The sequence below is a fragment of the Schistocerca serialis genome, chromosome 3 (genome assembly GCF_023864345.2).
Source record: "Schistocerca serialis cubense isolate TAMUIC-IGC-003099 chromosome 3, iqSchSeri2.2, whole genome shotgun sequence".
NCBI lineage: Eukaryota > Metazoa > Arthropoda > Insecta > Orthoptera > Acrididae > Schistocerca > Schistocerca serialis.
The window spans coordinates 411,973,062-411,990,530 of record NC_064640.1 but is presented as its reverse complement, the minus strand read 5'-3'; the positions used below and the strand labels follow the sequence as shown (position 1 = coordinate 411,990,530).

At 39.1% G+C, this 17,469-nt stretch overlaps 1 protein-coding gene across 3 annotated transcripts in view; it reads right to left on the bottom strand.

Moving 5' to 3' along the window:
• The window catches only part of LOC126470280 (uncharacterized), a 171,492-nt gene that overhangs the window by 66,133 nt on the left and 87,890 nt on the right, over positions 1 to 17,469 (bottom strand). For all 3 annotated transcript variants that reach the window (XM_050098031.1, XM_050098030.1, XM_050098029.1), the window contains exons 6-8: positions 16,008 to 16,259; positions 11,546 to 11,746; positions 8,055 to 8,338 (exon numbers count right to left, since the gene is read on the bottom strand). In XM_050098031.1, coding sequence (XP_049953988.1) covers positions 8,055 to 8,338; positions 11,546 to 11,746; positions 16,008 to 16,259 — 737 coding nt within the window. The remainder of the gene's footprint in view (positions 1 to 8,054; positions 8,339 to 11,545; positions 11,747 to 16,007; positions 16,260 to 17,469) is intronic.

Sequence of the window (17,469 nt, the reverse complement as noted above, 5' to 3'; positions counted from 1 at the left end):
GAAGATTTATGTCTTAGAGGAAGAATTTGATTTAGAGAATATATCAAGAACAAGAAATTCATATATGGTATAAAGTTTTTCATTCTTAGTGATTCTGCAGCAAGCTATGTTTTGAATTGTTAAGTGGATACTGGTGCAGGGGAAAAAGGTAACAGTGCAAATTCAGTAGTCTTTCATTTGTGCACCAATTATCTATGTAAGGGTCATACATTATACATGGACTGGTTTTATACTAGTGTAAGGTTATTTGTAAGCTTGTTTGATGCTGGCACAGTAATTAGGAATAGAAGGGGGCTGCCACAGGAATTTAGACAAAATAAACTAAGACGAGATCAAATGGTATTCTCTGTGCTAACTCCTCACTGGAAAGGCTCTAGGGATATGTCTGCCGTGTCTACAAAAGACAGCATGACAAGTAGGTGTCACTAACACAAAATATAAATCTGGAATGGTAAGAAAGTGAAGCCTAATCACACTTGATTGTAATAAAAATAAAACTGGTGTTGACCATGAAGCTCAGCTGATGATCTACTATTACTAGGTCGGTGGATAAGTTCGTAGCATTTTTGTTTCCCATGTTGGTATCCTGGTTGCTGTGGATTTGTTTATCGACTGCCATTTTTTATATGTAGTTCACTGTTGCCATTTGAGTTTACTTATTGTCATTTGGGGATAGTGAGTGGAGTTGTGGATGCTAGGAAATGGAGTGCCAAGTAGAGAAATCAGGGCATTATCGACATATTCTTCTGTTTGAGTTCAGTAGACGAGTGACAGCAGCAGAGGCAGCCACAAATATTTGCACCTAGTATGAGGATAGTGCCATTGGAAAGAGCATGGCGAGAAAATGGTTTTCTCATTTTAAGGAGGATTGTTTTGGCATTACTGACACTCCAGATTCAGAAAGACCTTTGGGGTTTGATGAAGATCGTTTAAATACATTAATCCACAATGATACATATCATTGTACTCACAAACTCGTACATGTGATGAACTGTGAGCATTTCACTATCGTGTGACTGTCTGCACTGGGGAAAATTCAAGAATCAGGTGTACAGGTACCGCATACTCTATGCCAAAATCACAAAAATCAGCAGCTGGCAATACATGCATCTCTGCTTTCTCGTCATCAATTGGCTTATGAACAACACTTCCCATTCCTATCATGTATCATTACTGGTGTTGAGAAATGGTGTCTTTATCCTAACATAAGCAAACAAAAGGAATGGTTGACCACAAAGAAAGCAGCAACTCCCTGTACTAAGATCTACACACATCCACAAAAGCTAATGTTATGCATCTGGTGGAACAGTGACAATGTGGTGTACTATGATTGCTTCCCCGAGGTGTAACCATCACCGCTTACATTTACTGTCAACAACAGAGATGTCTTGCAGATGTAATCCAAGAAGAATCACACGGAAGACTGCATGAAGTGACAGTAATGGCCATCCGCATTCCACTAGACTGACAAAAAACACTATACAGTAGCTGGGTTGGGAACTCATTCCACACCCACCTTATTCACATGATTGTGTGCCCTCAAATTTTCACCTTTCCTGCTCTCTATCGAGCAACCTTCAAGGAACTTGCTTTTTGGATGAAAAGTGCTGAGAACATGGCTCAATGAGTACTTCACCTCAAAACTACGTGATCTCTACAGTTGCAGCACTGGCAGAGTGTTGTAAATAGTGAAGGAGACTACGTTATTGATGAGTAAAGTCTCTGTTATGTATATTTGTTGTTGTTAAACTTATGGAAGAATGCTATGAATTTATGCAACAACCAAATATTTTTGAGAGTGAACAATGAAATGATGAAAGAAGGTATTTTTTCAAGTGTTTATGATGGGTGTGATCAGTTCCTACATTCTCTACAAGAAACGAATGGAGAGACGTCTACAGACGTTAAAGTAACCTCTGGCGTGCCACAGGGGAGTGTTATGGGACCATTGCTTTTCACAATATATATAAATGACCTAGTAGATAGTGTCGGAAGTTCCATGCGGCTTTTCACGGATGATGCTGTAGTATACAGAGAAGTTGCAGCATTAGAAAATTGTAGCAAAATGCAGGAAGATCTGCAGCGGATAGGCACTTGGTGCTGGGAGTGGCAACTGACCCTTAACATAGACAAATGTAATGTATTGCGAATACATAGAAAGAAGGGTTCTTTATTGTATGATTATATGATAGCACAACAAACACTGGTAGCAGTTACTTCTGTAAAATATCTGGGAGTATGCGTGCGGAACTATTTGAAGTGGAATGATCATATAAAATCAATTGTTGGTAAGGCGGGTACCAGGTTGAGATTCATTGGGAGAGTCCTTAGAAAATGTAGTCCATCAACAAAGGAGATGGCTTACAAAACACTCGTTCAACCTATACTTGAGTATTGCTCATCAGTGTGGGATCCGTACCAGATCGGTTTGACGGAGGAGATATAGAAGATCCAAAGAAGAGCGGCGCGTTTCGTCACAGGGTTATTTGGTAACCATGATAGCGTTACGGAGATGTTTAACAAACTCAAGTGGCAGACTCTGCAAGAGAGGCGCTCTGCATCGCGGTGTAACTTGCTCGCCAGGTTTCGAGAGGGTGCGTTTCTGGAAGAGGTATCGAATGTATTGCTTCCCCCTACTTATACCTCCCGAGGAGATCACGAATGTAAAATTAGAGAGATTAGAGCGTACACGGAGGCTTTCAGACAGTCGTTCTTCCCGCGAACCATACGCGACTGGAACAGGAAAGGGAGGTAATGACAGTGGCACGTAAAGTACCATCCGCCACACACCGTTGGGTGGCTTGCGGAGTATAAATGTAGATGTAGATGTAGAAACTTAGGCCTATATCTCACAAATGAACCAGGTTGTTTACATTTATACTAAACCTGGGAAAATAAATTCCTGAGAAAGCTGGTACAGATTTTATTGAAAATGAAAAGCAGTGCACTACAGCAAACTAGCTAACTGCAAGGCATTTTCCCACTCATGTACCACAGAAAACAAGCAAGAAGTATGCTTCACGATACAGCATTGTTTGTTCTGAGAAAGGTGCATCCAGTAGTGGCAAATGAATAAGCAGAGAGACCAGGTGGCGGTGTGAAGATGTAAAGTAGGTTTGTGACTGACGGACTGCTTCAAACAATATCGCATCAAAGCAATTTCACTCAGTGAAAACAGTTATATAATTCTTATGTATTGCATTTACAAACGTTTCTCTACGTCTGCATCTTATAAGTTTCAAAATATAATGATTCTATAAATATATGGCACATTGCAAAACACCTTAAATAAATGTGTAGATAAAGGATGACAGTACATGTTTCAATACAAAAGTTGTGCTTTTCTCCTCCATCTCGTAAGCAGGAGCCATACCAAGAAGTCAAAAAAGTGTATGACTTCTGGGGGATTGTAAAAGTGTGGTGGTGGTGGTGGTGACTGCTTTGTGGGGCGCTCAACTGCGCGATCATCAGCACCCGTACAAATTCCCAATCTGTACACAGTCCAATCTAGCCATTTTCACGAATGATGATGGAATGATGAAGAGAACACAAACACCCAGTTCCCGGGCACAGAAGATCCCCAACCCAGCTGGGAATCGAGCCTGGGACCCTGTGATCTAGAGGTAGCAATGCTAGCCACTAGACCACGAGCTGCAAACGGGGATTGTAAAAGTCACTGTGGTCAGACTCGACTGCGATGAAAGAGAAAGGTGACGTCATTCTCCCAAAAACAGGTTGGATAAAGTTAAAGAATCTTTATTTGAGGTAATGTGAGAAAATGGTAATTACTAATAATAATGTGAGAAAGTGGTAATTACAAAGGCATATACGAGTCATATTACCCTCACACCATACACAATTGGAACACTGTAGAACATGAGTAACACTGGTAATGAGTATGATGTACAACAGTACATGGAATATAAAGGTAGTTATAGACATGAAACTGATTTGTCAGCAGGTATATAAAAACATAACAAGTGTTAACCATGCAGCAAACAAATCCCTCCTTTGCATACTATCATTTGTCTTATATCTCCGCCAAGAGAAATGGACCTAGCAATTGATAAGGTGGCTTGCATGCTTCAGTGATACACGCAGCCATACCATAGGTGCAACCACAATGGACGGGTATCTGTTGAGAGGCCAGATAAAATGTGTGGTTCCTAAAGAGGAGCAGCAGCCTTTTCAGTGGTTGCAGGGGCGACAGTCTGATTTGGCCTTGTAACAGTAAAAAAAACAGCCTTGCTGTGCTAGTACTGTAAACAGTTAAAAGCAAGGGGAAACTACCTGAGGGCATACTGCTCTACTGTACAGTTAAATGATGACAGTGACCCCTTGGGTAAAATGTTTTGGAGGTAAAAAAATGTCCCCCCCCCCCCCCCCCTTCAGATCTTCGGGACTTCTTCAGGAGGATGTTGTCATCAGGAGAAATAAAAATGGCATTCTAGAGCATGGAGTGTTAGATTCCTTTATCAGGTAGGCACATTAGAAAATTTAAAAAGGGAAGTGGATAACTTGAAGTCAGATTTCGTGATAATTAGTGATGTTCAGTGGCAGGAGGAACAGGACTACTGGTCAGGTGCATACAGGGTTACAATACACAGTCACATAGGGACAATGAATGAGGGCATTTAATAATGAATAAGAAGTGAACATATTATCATAGCCAAGACAGACACAAAGTCCACATCTACCACAATGATTGAAGAAATGTATGATGAGAGTAAAGAAATTACTCAGATAGTTAAGAAAGACAGAAAATTTAACTGTGATGGGGGACTGGAAATCAACAGTGGGAAAAGGAAGAGTAGGAAAAATAGCAGGTGAATATGGACTGGGGAAAGGAATGAAAGAGGACACCACCTGGTAGAATTTTGTATAGGGTATAATTTAACCATTGCTAACGCTTGGTTTAAGAATCATTAAAGAAGACTGTATACATGGGAGAGACCAGGAGACATCTGAAAGTTTAAGGTTGATTATATCATGGTATGCCAGAGATTTCGGTACCAGATTTCAAACTGTAAGACATTTCCATGGCTAGATACAGACTCTGACTGCAATTTATTGGTTATGAACTGTAGATTAAAACTGAAGAAACTGCAAAAAGGTATGAAATTAAGGAGATGTGACCTGGACGAGTAGAAGAACCAGAGGTTGTTGATACTCTCAGAGAGAGCATTAGGCAACAACTGACTAGAACAGGGGAAAAGAATACAGTAGATGGCAGCAGAGTATCAAATAGGTAAAAAAATAAGGTCTAGTAGGAATCCTTGGATAATACACAAGAGATTGAAGTTAACTTATGAAAGGAGAAAATATAAAAATGCAGCAAATGAAGCAGGCGAAAGGAAATACTAATGTCTACAAAATGAGGTTGATAGGAAGTTCAAAATAACTAAACAGGAATGGCTAGAGGACAAAGGTAAGGATTTAGAAACATATTTCACTTTGGGAGGGGGGAAGAGATAGATACAGTCCACAGGAAAATTAAAGAGGCTTTTTGAAAAAAGAGAAGCAACTGTACGATTATCAAGAGCTCAGATGAAAAGCAGTACTAAGGAAAGAAGGGAAAATGGAAAGGTGGGAAGGGTACATAGACGATCTATACAAGGGAGATGAGCATCAAGGCAATATTATAGAAATGTGGATGAAGATGGGATGGGAAATATGATACTGTGAGAAGAATTTTGTCAAAGCACTGAACGACCTAAGTCAAAACAAGGTCCCTGGAGTATATGACATTCCATCAGAACTACTGATAGCCTTGGGAGAGTCAGCCATGACTAAACCCTTCCATCTGGTGTCAAGATGTATGAGACAGACATCAACAAGAATGAAGTAAGTGCAAGTCCAAAGAAAGCAGTTGCTGACAGATGTGAAAATTATCAAACCATCAGTTTAATAATAAGTCATGATTGCAAAATACTACCACAAATCCTTTACAGAAGAATGGAAAAAACTGGTAGAAGCCAATCCTGAGGATGATCAGTATGGATTCTGGAAAAATGAAGGAACGCACAAGGTACTGAAACCAACAACTTATCTTAGAAGGTAGGTTAAGGAAAGGCAAATCTATGTTTATAGCATTTGTAGACTTAGAGAAAGCTTTTGACAATGCTGACTAGAACACTCTCTTTGAAATTCTGAAGGTAGCAGGGGTAAAAAAAGAGAGCGAAAGGCTATTTAAAACTTATATAGAAACCAGACAGCAGCTATACAAGTTGATGGGCCTGAAAGAGAAACAGTGGTTGAGAAGGGAGTGAGACAGGGTTGTAGCCTATTCCCGATGTTAGGCAATCGGTACACTGAGTAAGCAGTAAAGGAGACCAAATAAAAATTTGGAGCAGGTATTAAAGTTCAGGGAGAAGAAATAAAAACCCTGAGATTTACCAATGGCATTGTAATTCTGTCAGAGACTGCAAAAAACTTGAAAGAGCAGTTGAATCGAATGGACAGTGTCTTGAAAGGAGGATATAAGATGAACATCAACAAAAGCAAGACAAGGATAATGGAATGTAGTCGAATTAAATCAGGGGATGCTGAGGGAATTAGATTAGTAAATGAGACACTTAAAGTACTAAATAAGTTTTGCTATTTGGACAGCAAAATAACCAGTGTACAGAGGATATAATATGTAGACTGAAAGTGGCAAGAAAAGCATTTCTGAAGAAGAGAATTTTGTTAACATCAAATACAGACTTAAGTACTAGGAAATCTTTTCTGAAGGTTTGGAGTGTAGCCATGTATGGAAGAGAAACATAGAAGATTAACAGTTTACATAAGAAGAGAATGTAAGCTTTTTAAATTTGGTGCTACCAAAGAATGCTGAATATTAGATGGGTAGATAACTTAACTAATGAAGAGGTTCTGAATGGAATTGGGGAGACAAGAAATGAGATAGATGGCAAGAGGTTCAAGAGAGTACACAAGTTCAAATACTTTGGATCTTGGTTTACCATGGACAACAACATAAAAATGGACATCAAGGAAAGAACAGCAGTAGGAATGAAATGCATGTATTCCCTGAGAGAGACGCTCGGCTCTAAATCGATCTCAGTGAACACTAAGATGAAAATCTAAAACATATGCCCAGCAGCACTGTATGGTTCAGAAAGAAATGTACCAGAAAATGGACAGTTATGCACAGAAGGTAGGGCTCAAAGTGAATCGAGACAAAACAGAGTTCATGCAATTAGGAAGAAGACAAGAGCAGGAAGAATTTCTTGAGATAGATGGCAAGAGGTTCAAGAGAGTACACAAGTTCAAATACTTGGGATCTTGGTTTACCATGGACAACAACATAAAAATGGACATCAAGGAAAGAACAGCAGTAGGAATGAAATGCATGCATTCCCTGAGAGAGACGCTTGGCTCTAAATCGATCTCAGTGAACACTAAGATGAAAATCTAAAACATATGCCCAGCAGCACTGTATGGTTCAGAAATATGGTGCATGACTAAGTGAGGAAGGGAAAAACTATTAATATTTGAAAGAAGAGTAATGAGGAAGATATGGGGATCAGTTTTAGATCATGGAGAATGGAGGAGGAGGTAAAACGAGGAAATCTACCTTCTGATACGACAACCAACTATCCTACAGAAGATAAAGAGCAAAAGAATACAACGGGTGGGCCATGTAGCTTGTATACCAGGTGGAAGACAGGAGAAGATGGCACTAGCAGCGAAACCAAACACCAAACGCCCCATTGGACAACCAAGGCAGCACTGGATGGACGACCTGGCGAAAGACCTAGGAGTCCTAGGAACTGAAGAGACCTGGAGGAACCGGGCACAAAACAGGAAGGAATGGAGGCAGCTTGTGGAAGCAGCGCATGGTCTGCAGGGCCTGTGATCGCTGAATATCTATCTATTACATACCTCAAGTACTCACAACAGATTATTGCCAGATTTGTTTGAATAATAGAGCCTCTTACTTCTTGGCCAAATATTCTGTATGGCCACTTACTGAACAAAGTGCGTATTGCTAGAATCACGATACAGACATTCATATTTATTGTTATTTTCAAACAGGACAATTCTGTACTTACTTAATACTCCGCTGTGTGAGACGCTGCAGAATGGCAGGGCGTAAACGAGGCTGACCCCCACGAGAGTTGTTACCACGACCAGTCACCACATGGAGGACACGCCGTGACTGCCCACTTGCTTTGAGTCGCATAATGTGAGCATCCAGGAAACTGTCCAAGAGGCAGACTGCCTCTCGTACATACAACCCGTGTAAGTCTAAGTTGGAAGAATCTGGTGCTGCTGCACTAATCGCTGTCGCTGCACGGCAACTCGCTTCTTGTGCGTGAGTTTTGTGGAGTCGGGCCTTTAAGCAGAAAATGATAATTGGTATCATTATAATGACAGAATACTTACAGCAGGCTGTTCCAATGCTGCCTCATTGGGCACAAATGCCCAAGAGGGCACATTAGCTCACCTGAGGCAGGTGCAGGCAGTACAGACTATCCACCAAAATTCCAACTCAGAAGCTTTGCCTTTTTGTCAACATGTGCTCAACCAACTTAGCCACTCATGCATGACTCACAACCTGTCCCACAGTTTGGGTAGCTCAGTTGATAGAGCACTTTCTGCAAAAGGCAAAGGTCCCAAGTTCAAGTCTTGATTTGGCACACAGTTTTAATCTGTCAGGAAGTTTCACATTAGTGCACACTTTGCTGCAGAGTGAAAAATTAATTCTACAGGAAAGCTGTTGGTGAGGAGAATGTACATGGCACAGGTTGTAGGGCAGCTACTGAAGTCAACTACGTACACTGCAACTGGATGGTCCAGTTGGCCTTGTCACAGTTTGATAGTGGTCATCCTTTCGAATGGATTATTTGCTCATGGTCATACCCAAGTGGAATGCTGTGTAGTGGTCACACAGCGAAGTTTATTTATGATGAGGACACTTTTACATGTCATTATGACTGAGAGGTGAAGGACTGCATCCAAAAACTACACACTTTTTCACCTCACTTACATGCCTGCCCGCTGTTCACCGTCACCTGTATTTTTTTGAATACTAATCTATTCTCTTTACATACCAGCTGGTTATTATTGAACTGACAGTGTCTCAAGTGGTGCAGTGCAAGCTGGATATATTGCAGGACAATGAAACATCGTAGGTGCGTTCATTAAACAGTGTGCTTGCGGAACAGGCCGAAAAAATATTAGTTCCACTTTCTGCCACCAGGTGAAACTATGGCACTTTGAGCAGTCAGAATGTGAAATGCTTCCTGTTTAGATGTCAGGATGCTGTTTGTCACTTGGTGATGATGATTATGATGGTGTTTGGTTTGTAGGGCGCTCAACGGCGCGGTTATCAGCGCCCGGTGTCACTTGGTGATGTGTTGATTTCTTTTGTGAAGCGACTGTTGGTATAAATGGTTAAGAAGGTCAACATTTTACTGTATGAAACACAATGCCTATTTAGAATGGAGAGCGTGCACCGCTGGTGAAGTTGTTTTACCAGAACGGCAGCAATAGTAGTGCAGCACTGCAGGAATGTTACCGACAGAAACAGCAGTGATGAAGCACCATGTCAATAAATGGAATAACGAATATGATCAAGAAATCTGAAGAAACAGGTGAATTAGGTGGTGCAGCAGGGAGAGGGAAGTGGCCCAGTGTCATGGTAGTTGATGATCAAGTTGCTGCAGTTATAGCTCACCGTGCAGCACATGCCTCAAATTCTGCAGGCAGCATTCAAGCTGTGCCACATGAATTGTCTGTCCCCTCTTCAACAGTTCAAACGATTTTGTGCCACATTTTACACTGGTATCCCTACAAGATTCAGAATGCACACCAAATGAAGCCCCAAGATAGGCTACAACACCATGACTTTGCCTTTCATTTATTGGTATTCATGGAAATGGATTACATATGGCCGGGTAATATTCTTCGGATGGACGAGGCACATTTTACTCTGCACACTGCTGTGAATGCACAGAACTGTCTGATACGGGGTTCTACTTCACCAAATGTTGTGCAGGAACATCCACTGCACTCAGTTTATGTGATTGTGTGGTGTGGTTTCATACACTCCTTCATTCTCAATCCATTTTTCTTTGAAGAGATGACACCTCATGGTCCTGTTACGTATACAGTGATATAAGCTCATTATAAGTCTCCCTATGCAACATGTGATTCCAGCTTTGTAAGAACGTAACTGTGTGTACACCATTGTTTTCAAACAACACAGAGTGACACCACATATCGCTTGTTGGGTGAAAGATTTGCTTTGAGAAACCTTTGGTAACAAGCACATCATCTTTATGCAATTTGAAGATGTGTGGCCTTTCAGGTCCCTTGACCTAAATCCATCCAATTTCTGGCTGTGGGGATATCTGAAAGATTGTGCCTATAAGAGATGCATCTGAACTCTTCCTGATCTGAAGGACATGAAGGACATCATATGACAACATTTTGCTCTTATTATACTGGATATGCTGTGAGCAACTGGTAATCATGCCATGTCATGGATGCAGCATGTTGCCAAGTCAGAAGACTGTATTGAACACATTATAACTTGTGACCATATCCTATTAAACATGTCAGAACCACTATTATCATGTATTTGATTGTTTCTCCCCTTCTCCTGCATCCACACCACATTCCGATTGCTTACAGCAACATATTTTCACCTGGTGGCAGGAAGTGGAAGTAGCATTTTTTCAGCACACTCTGCGAGCACACCAAATAATGAAGATACCTACGATGTTTTAGCATCCTGTGATGCATAAAGCTCACACTGCAGCACTTGGAACACCATCATTGTAATTATAGCCACCTGGTATTATATGCCATTACAGTCTTTTAACTGTCAAATAATGTTTGTAAGGGCAGGCCCATTAAGAGTGTCAATATGAAGAGTTATTTCCGATTTTAAAAAATCTCATTCATTTTTCTTCACTGGAAGCATACGCCATAATAATATTTACTTCACATATTAGTGCAGTCAAGAGATATTGACACTAAAATTTTGTACCTTTAGTCTGCAGTTCTGATTATATAGCAAATTATATGAAATTCTGTAATGTAATGCAAAATCAAATATTTTCACATGACACTTGGAGAAACAAATTCACTAAAAACTTTGATGAACAAAATATGGTTGTCCATCAATCAGCAAAACAAATAATATGTAAGATTAATAACACCAAAGCATATATTACCTTCCCTAATAAGTGCGCAGACGAGGCATAATGGCAAGAATTGATGACATAAGCACCTTGTGCAAAAATAAAACTGTACAACATTTAAATTGTATGCCCACACAAAGCAGAAGGAATGTTACATAGGGATAAAGATCTTTTGGTTCAGTTTATGATCAAACTGAACATCAAAAGCATGAATGAAAAAATCATGCCTGTAAATTCTTGCACTTTTCAACAATTAGTCATATCAAAGCACGCTCATTACTATCACAGCATTAGACACAGTTGCAACATGAAATACACCATTGCTGCAGTTGTTTATGACCATATTGGCACAGATAATTATGAACTAAATGAGAAGCATTACCAGAACGTACCAACTGTGAATAATAATGAGCCACTGAAGGCATTCCTTTTTGGAAAGCTTCCTGTGCTTTCATATGGTATTCACTTCTCCTCCTGTAATGATGTGCAGCTTGTTCTCTGTATCTTTCAACAATATACAACACATTACTGCCTCTTCCATCAGCTGTAATGTCATCAAAATCTTCTAAGGGACTGGTGGTCTCAACACCTCTCTGCAAAAATCAAAAAGAAACTAACAACATTTCCAACATAAAAGGCTCACATAAAATCAGATTTTACCAAGCATAACAAACTTTATGTTACAATACTAGAGGAAAATTCCTCGTACATATTTTACAAGATTGATAAATAATCCAGGAAGACTTATAATCACTTGTCACAGAATTTTTTTCTTTCTTTCCCTTAAGACTGCCAAACCCAATTCAACAAACTGTACATTTAATAACCTCTATACCTGTTGTTCAAGTTATCACAGATGTAAAAACGTTCATCTCCACAAATTATAGTAGTAGCTAGCTTAAACAGCCAATGCATACCTGCTGTTCTGTTACCTAGTTTATTTTAGTGTTTTGCATGCCTCTGAAAAGGGGTTGTGTGTTTCTACTTGTATTTTAAGATCATTAATAATTTTATTACAATATGTTTTTAAACACAAAATCCACAGATGCTCACAGCAGTAGGTAATTCAAATGGTTAAACATTACTGCTTGAGCTGGAATAGGTTTTCTAATCTAAAGGTCCAGTAAGCAAGATGAGTGCTGCATTTGTAATCCTCTTTTAACTGAAATTTTTGCTCTAATTTTTATTTTATACTTTTTAAAATAATGGTCACTACATTTTAGGTATAAATACTAATATTGTGGTATTATAAAGACACTGAATTGCATGTTTAGTGCTTTGAAATGTGGATAGCAAACACTACTTTGCAGGGAGAAACTGATAGTAATGAGGCTATAGTGGACACTGCCCCTTCTATCTCTTTCACCTGGTCCCCCTTAGCCAAGAGTGGCACGTTTCTGGACAATAATGACATCTGCCTCTCCAATGGTTCCATGAAAACCTTTACCCATACGAAACCATTAACCGTCAATAGTATCCTCTCTTTTATAGTGGAAATCTATTCCATGCCAAAAATGTCAACCATATGGTCTGGCCACAAGTGTATGGCGCATCACTAGTGATCTCCCATGAATACCCATGTGTTCCCCTAATTCTCCAATCATGCCAACAAACTAGATATAAAGTAGCAACCACCTCCACCTCTCTTTACCCAATATCACCCCATAGTGGAACAACATAATCACATTTTTATCTTGGTATTTGCCTGCATTTCACCATGCACTATATTTTGCCACCTACCCAATCTATGAAACATCCTAGCTCACCTTTATACCACACATACTCACAATCCATGGCACATTGGTTGTATCCCCCTGGAAAACCCATGTGAAAGACCTGTCCTCCAGAACCACCCTGAACACCCTATTCCAGTCCTATCACAGGTCTATCCTATGTATCACAGGCAGGGCCTCCTATGAAAGCAGTCATCTCATATACCAATGCTGGTGTAACTTCTGCATGGCCTTTTATGTGGGCATGACAACCACCCTTATGAGGAGGTAGAAAACCTCTATGATGAGTTACAGAACTGGCAACTGACAGTAAAATCCCACAACAACATGACAGTGGAGGATATTAATGTGAAAGTATGACAAAAACTGAAAGTACACGTCCTCAATGGGACAGTTTGAATGTGATAGTAGATATGGCACGAAGTCATAAATTCATATAATTTGTCAAGAACAAATAGAAGATGAATTTGGCAAGCAATAAATGGAACAAACAAATTGGCCAGGAAACAGACTGGCATCAAAGACATGATTATAATAATAATCAAAATGAGATACAAATTAATGAGTCACATGGCCAAGAGGGCCCAAAAAAGTTCTTTGCTATACGCCAAGAGATAAGGGAAGACCGGGACAATAGCCTAATAGGAACTAGGTACATAACATTAGATAACATGATAGAGAGTCGCTGAAGAACAAAAAATTCTAGAGGTGGCCTTTGTCTAGCATTGGATGTCAAATGGTTGTTGTTGTTGTTGTTGGTGGTGGTGGTGGTGGTGGTGGTGGTGGTGGTGACGACACTATAGAATTAAGGTAAGCAAGGTATTTCAGCTTTAAAAAAAAAAAAATTGCATCACCTATGTACAAAACATTCACAACACAAATATTTGATTAGGTGCTTCAGCAGTTCAATAGTTTACCCCTTCCAACTGAATTTGTTATAAAGTTGTAATTTCAGAATTTCACACTGACTGCCCCTTCTATTTGCATGCCTACAAATTTTATGCTTATGGTAGGTGGAAACTTCTTACAAGTTATGAACTATATATAGTGAATAAAGATTCCAGAATGACCTGACACAAGGAGGCATCTAGGCAGTAAGTGCATGGACTTACATCATGCGGGCACATGCTGTACACAATACGAATTTTAATTATGTTTTATTTCAAATGTGTGTGTGTGTGTGTGTGTCTTATTCAAAGTGATGGTGAATATGAGTGGTACACATTCCACAAGGATAGTTATCATAATAAAAAGTGTGTTGGCATCCCTAAAAAGTGTTTGAATACTTATTGCCAATAGCCAAGCAGCTTGTTAATCATTTGTAGTGATCCTCATTGCAATCAATGCAAGTGCTATCAACAAACTAACAATCATCTGACACCTTCTGCATAAGGAACACATCTATAAAGGAAACAATTTTAGTGAAAAAAAAAAAATACTTGTAATAGGTATGTGAAGCGTTCATGTCCAACTGCAGCACTTTCATAAAATTTATGGCCATTACAACCAGCCCATTCATCATGTTTTTTGGCAAAAATGATGAGCAGAGATGTTGTACTCTCTCAGGGATATCCTTCACTGATGGGGATGAGACATTGTGTTTCTATTAATCAGTTCATTCAACCACAGCATAATAACAATGAATATTTTGATGTGACAGGTGGGCCTGAGACGCAACCTCATGGGCTGAAGAAGGGCTGAGTTGACAGTGATGGCAGATGGCAAGCAATCGGCCCGTCAGAGATAGGCCAGCTACAGCACACCCATGATGGGCTAGCGCTGAATATGTGTAGTCAATGCTGATCATAGATGCCTATCCTCTTCACCCTGACATAATAATCTATCAATGTACATCACATTGTTATCCTTGGTCCACCTATCTGCTCAATGAATATTTTTTGGGTAATCTAGAACTCACTATGTGCCACTGAATTTACAGACTACAGTTTTGCTGAGACTGGACTTCTCATTGACTAATATCTTCTGTTTCCAGAAATTTTCAACTGTTCTTGTGTACATTACATACAGTAGCTGTCTCAACTATAGTAAAACACTAAAGTAATAATGTTAAATCACTTATGTAGGCTAATGAAATATGATACTTTGAAAAAGGAACAACGTATGTTACAAATATTGTCGTGAGTGGACTTCCTGCAGCTGTGCTTTTCATCTATGTTTACATTATCAGATAACAATTATGAGTCCACTGAATATGCATTATTTCTTGCTTAAGTTGACTTCAGTTTTCAAAATATGTATGTACTTGACAAATATGAGTCTTCAGCCAGCTCACTAATGGGCAGATCAGAATTCCCTCCAGAAATTTTTTAGTCAATGCTTGCTTGAACTAAAATTATTGGTGACATTTAAAATGTCATTTTCTGCCACCTGTATACCAGGATGGAAAATACGAAGTCTTCTTAATTAACAAATTAGTTGTCCTGTTGGAAACAAACTCAAAAAGAAACTACAAAACATGTGCATTATGGGTTATGGGGGTCCCTTCCTGTTCCTTTTATGATCTCTGAATTCCTAAAAGCCATTATTATTGGATACGTACAGACAGATCTTTTCCACAGTACAGATGCAAACACATTTAGAATTCCAAGTGCCAACAATCCATTTATAACAAAGGATGTCCTTGGCCACATTGCATAATGATACAAAGAAGTCAGGCATTTGTAATGATCACTTCCGTTCAGTAAATAAGCTTTGATTCCTGAAGAGGAGCACAAGTACCTCAAAACATGTTGCAAATAAATTAATGTTACACAATTAATAACTAATAAAAAGTGTTACTGGTTGTGGACTACACATATTACCTTTATTATAATATTCACAGATAACCATTACTGCCAAATGGCAAATAATTATTCTTTACATGGCACTTACATTTAGTCAGCACACAGGATAATGAGTTTTACCCTACTTACTTACAACAGATCAAAAAGGAAATATAGACTTTTTTCGGACACAACTTCACACAGAAAACTTTAATAGTCTAAATACAAAAAATAATGTAGCAAAAGCTTCTGAACATCTTTGTTATAGCATATGAGAATTGTAAGTTGAAAACAGTTGACACTTCTGAACTAAAAATTTAAGATCCAACAGCACTCACCTTCACAGTTTCTTCTGCAGCTTCTATCAATTGGCTACGATGTTCAGAAAGAGCTTCTGGGCTCATTGCAACCTTTGCTTCTTCTTCACTTGTGGAAGCTATAAGTACAGCCAGTGTGTTATCAAAAGAGTTACCCGTAGAACTGAATACATCGAGAATTGCCTCTTTACGGAATGTTGGGAACATTTCACATAAAATTTTTTTAGATAACTTTATCGCCAATGTTTCCTTTGTTTCATGATGAGAAAATGTCTGAAAAATAAATGGTATGTGCATGCTATTAATTTCCAATTTATTCTTTTGTACAAGAATTTCAAGAAAAATTATAATCAATTTTATGTATTACAATACATTCAATAAATTTCATATCGTTAGATCACCTTAATGTAACAAATGAATGTAAAACATACACTGAACAACCATTTTTTATGATGTTTTAGATATGTGCACAATGATAAGTAATAAGTGTTTTCAGAATTTCTTTAATAAAGAAGCCTATTGCATTTTCTTTTCATCTAGTACAATTTTATACCATTTTTATCCACAATCATCCTTCTGCACCATAATCAGTTATATCCTTGTTTCATAACATTATTTTGCTCTTTGGTTAACACCTTGCAATGAGCTATTGACCTTGATCTAGTCTCATGCTTTCTTTTAACAATTTTCAAACATATCTGTTCATATCTTTTTGGGGTGCAGCTCAAAATTATATCAATTGCAGCACACAATTTTCTTTCTAGGCAGCTCTTGATATACTATTCTCCTTAACCTTATCTCTGTGGTTTTAATATAGATTTATAGTACTAAAATGAGTTGTATATAAACTACTTATGGGTTGGCAATGAGATTTGGAGGGGGGTGGCGGTGGGGCAGGGGTAGGAAGTGAGAGTGAGACAGAATGAGAGTGACAGTGGCAGTGAGAGTGTGAGTCAAGTGGCAGGGAGGAGGCGGGGGCTGGGGGCAGTTAGGTGCCTCAGTCTCAGGCTGACAAGGATGAGGAATGAAATCTGTCAAGCCATATTCAAATTATCCAACCCAGCCTTCGCTTCAACACATTTACGGAATACAAAGTAAACCTAAATTTCTCATCTCAGTTATATTTTGGCAGCAGTTACATCTATTTGTTCACCTAATATATTTCTGCTTCTCAAATCACTCATTAATAGCACGTTTAGCTGTCTGGCACAGATTATTTTCAACTTTGCACTTGATGTAAGTTCATCATTCATCACTGTGCTGTGGTATCCCACTGACTGCTTCTCTCTTTTGCGAGATCCACATTCCTAATTTCCTAATGCTCTCTCTTACCCCTCCCTCTCTCCTTTACCCATCTGCAGCAAACTCTTCACAACCTCTCCCCCACACACTCCACCCTTTCAGATCCATTGCTCAACAAATCCTTCACCAGAGATGGCCTCAAGAAGCCACACATTTTGCTCAAATTCATTTCTCTACCACC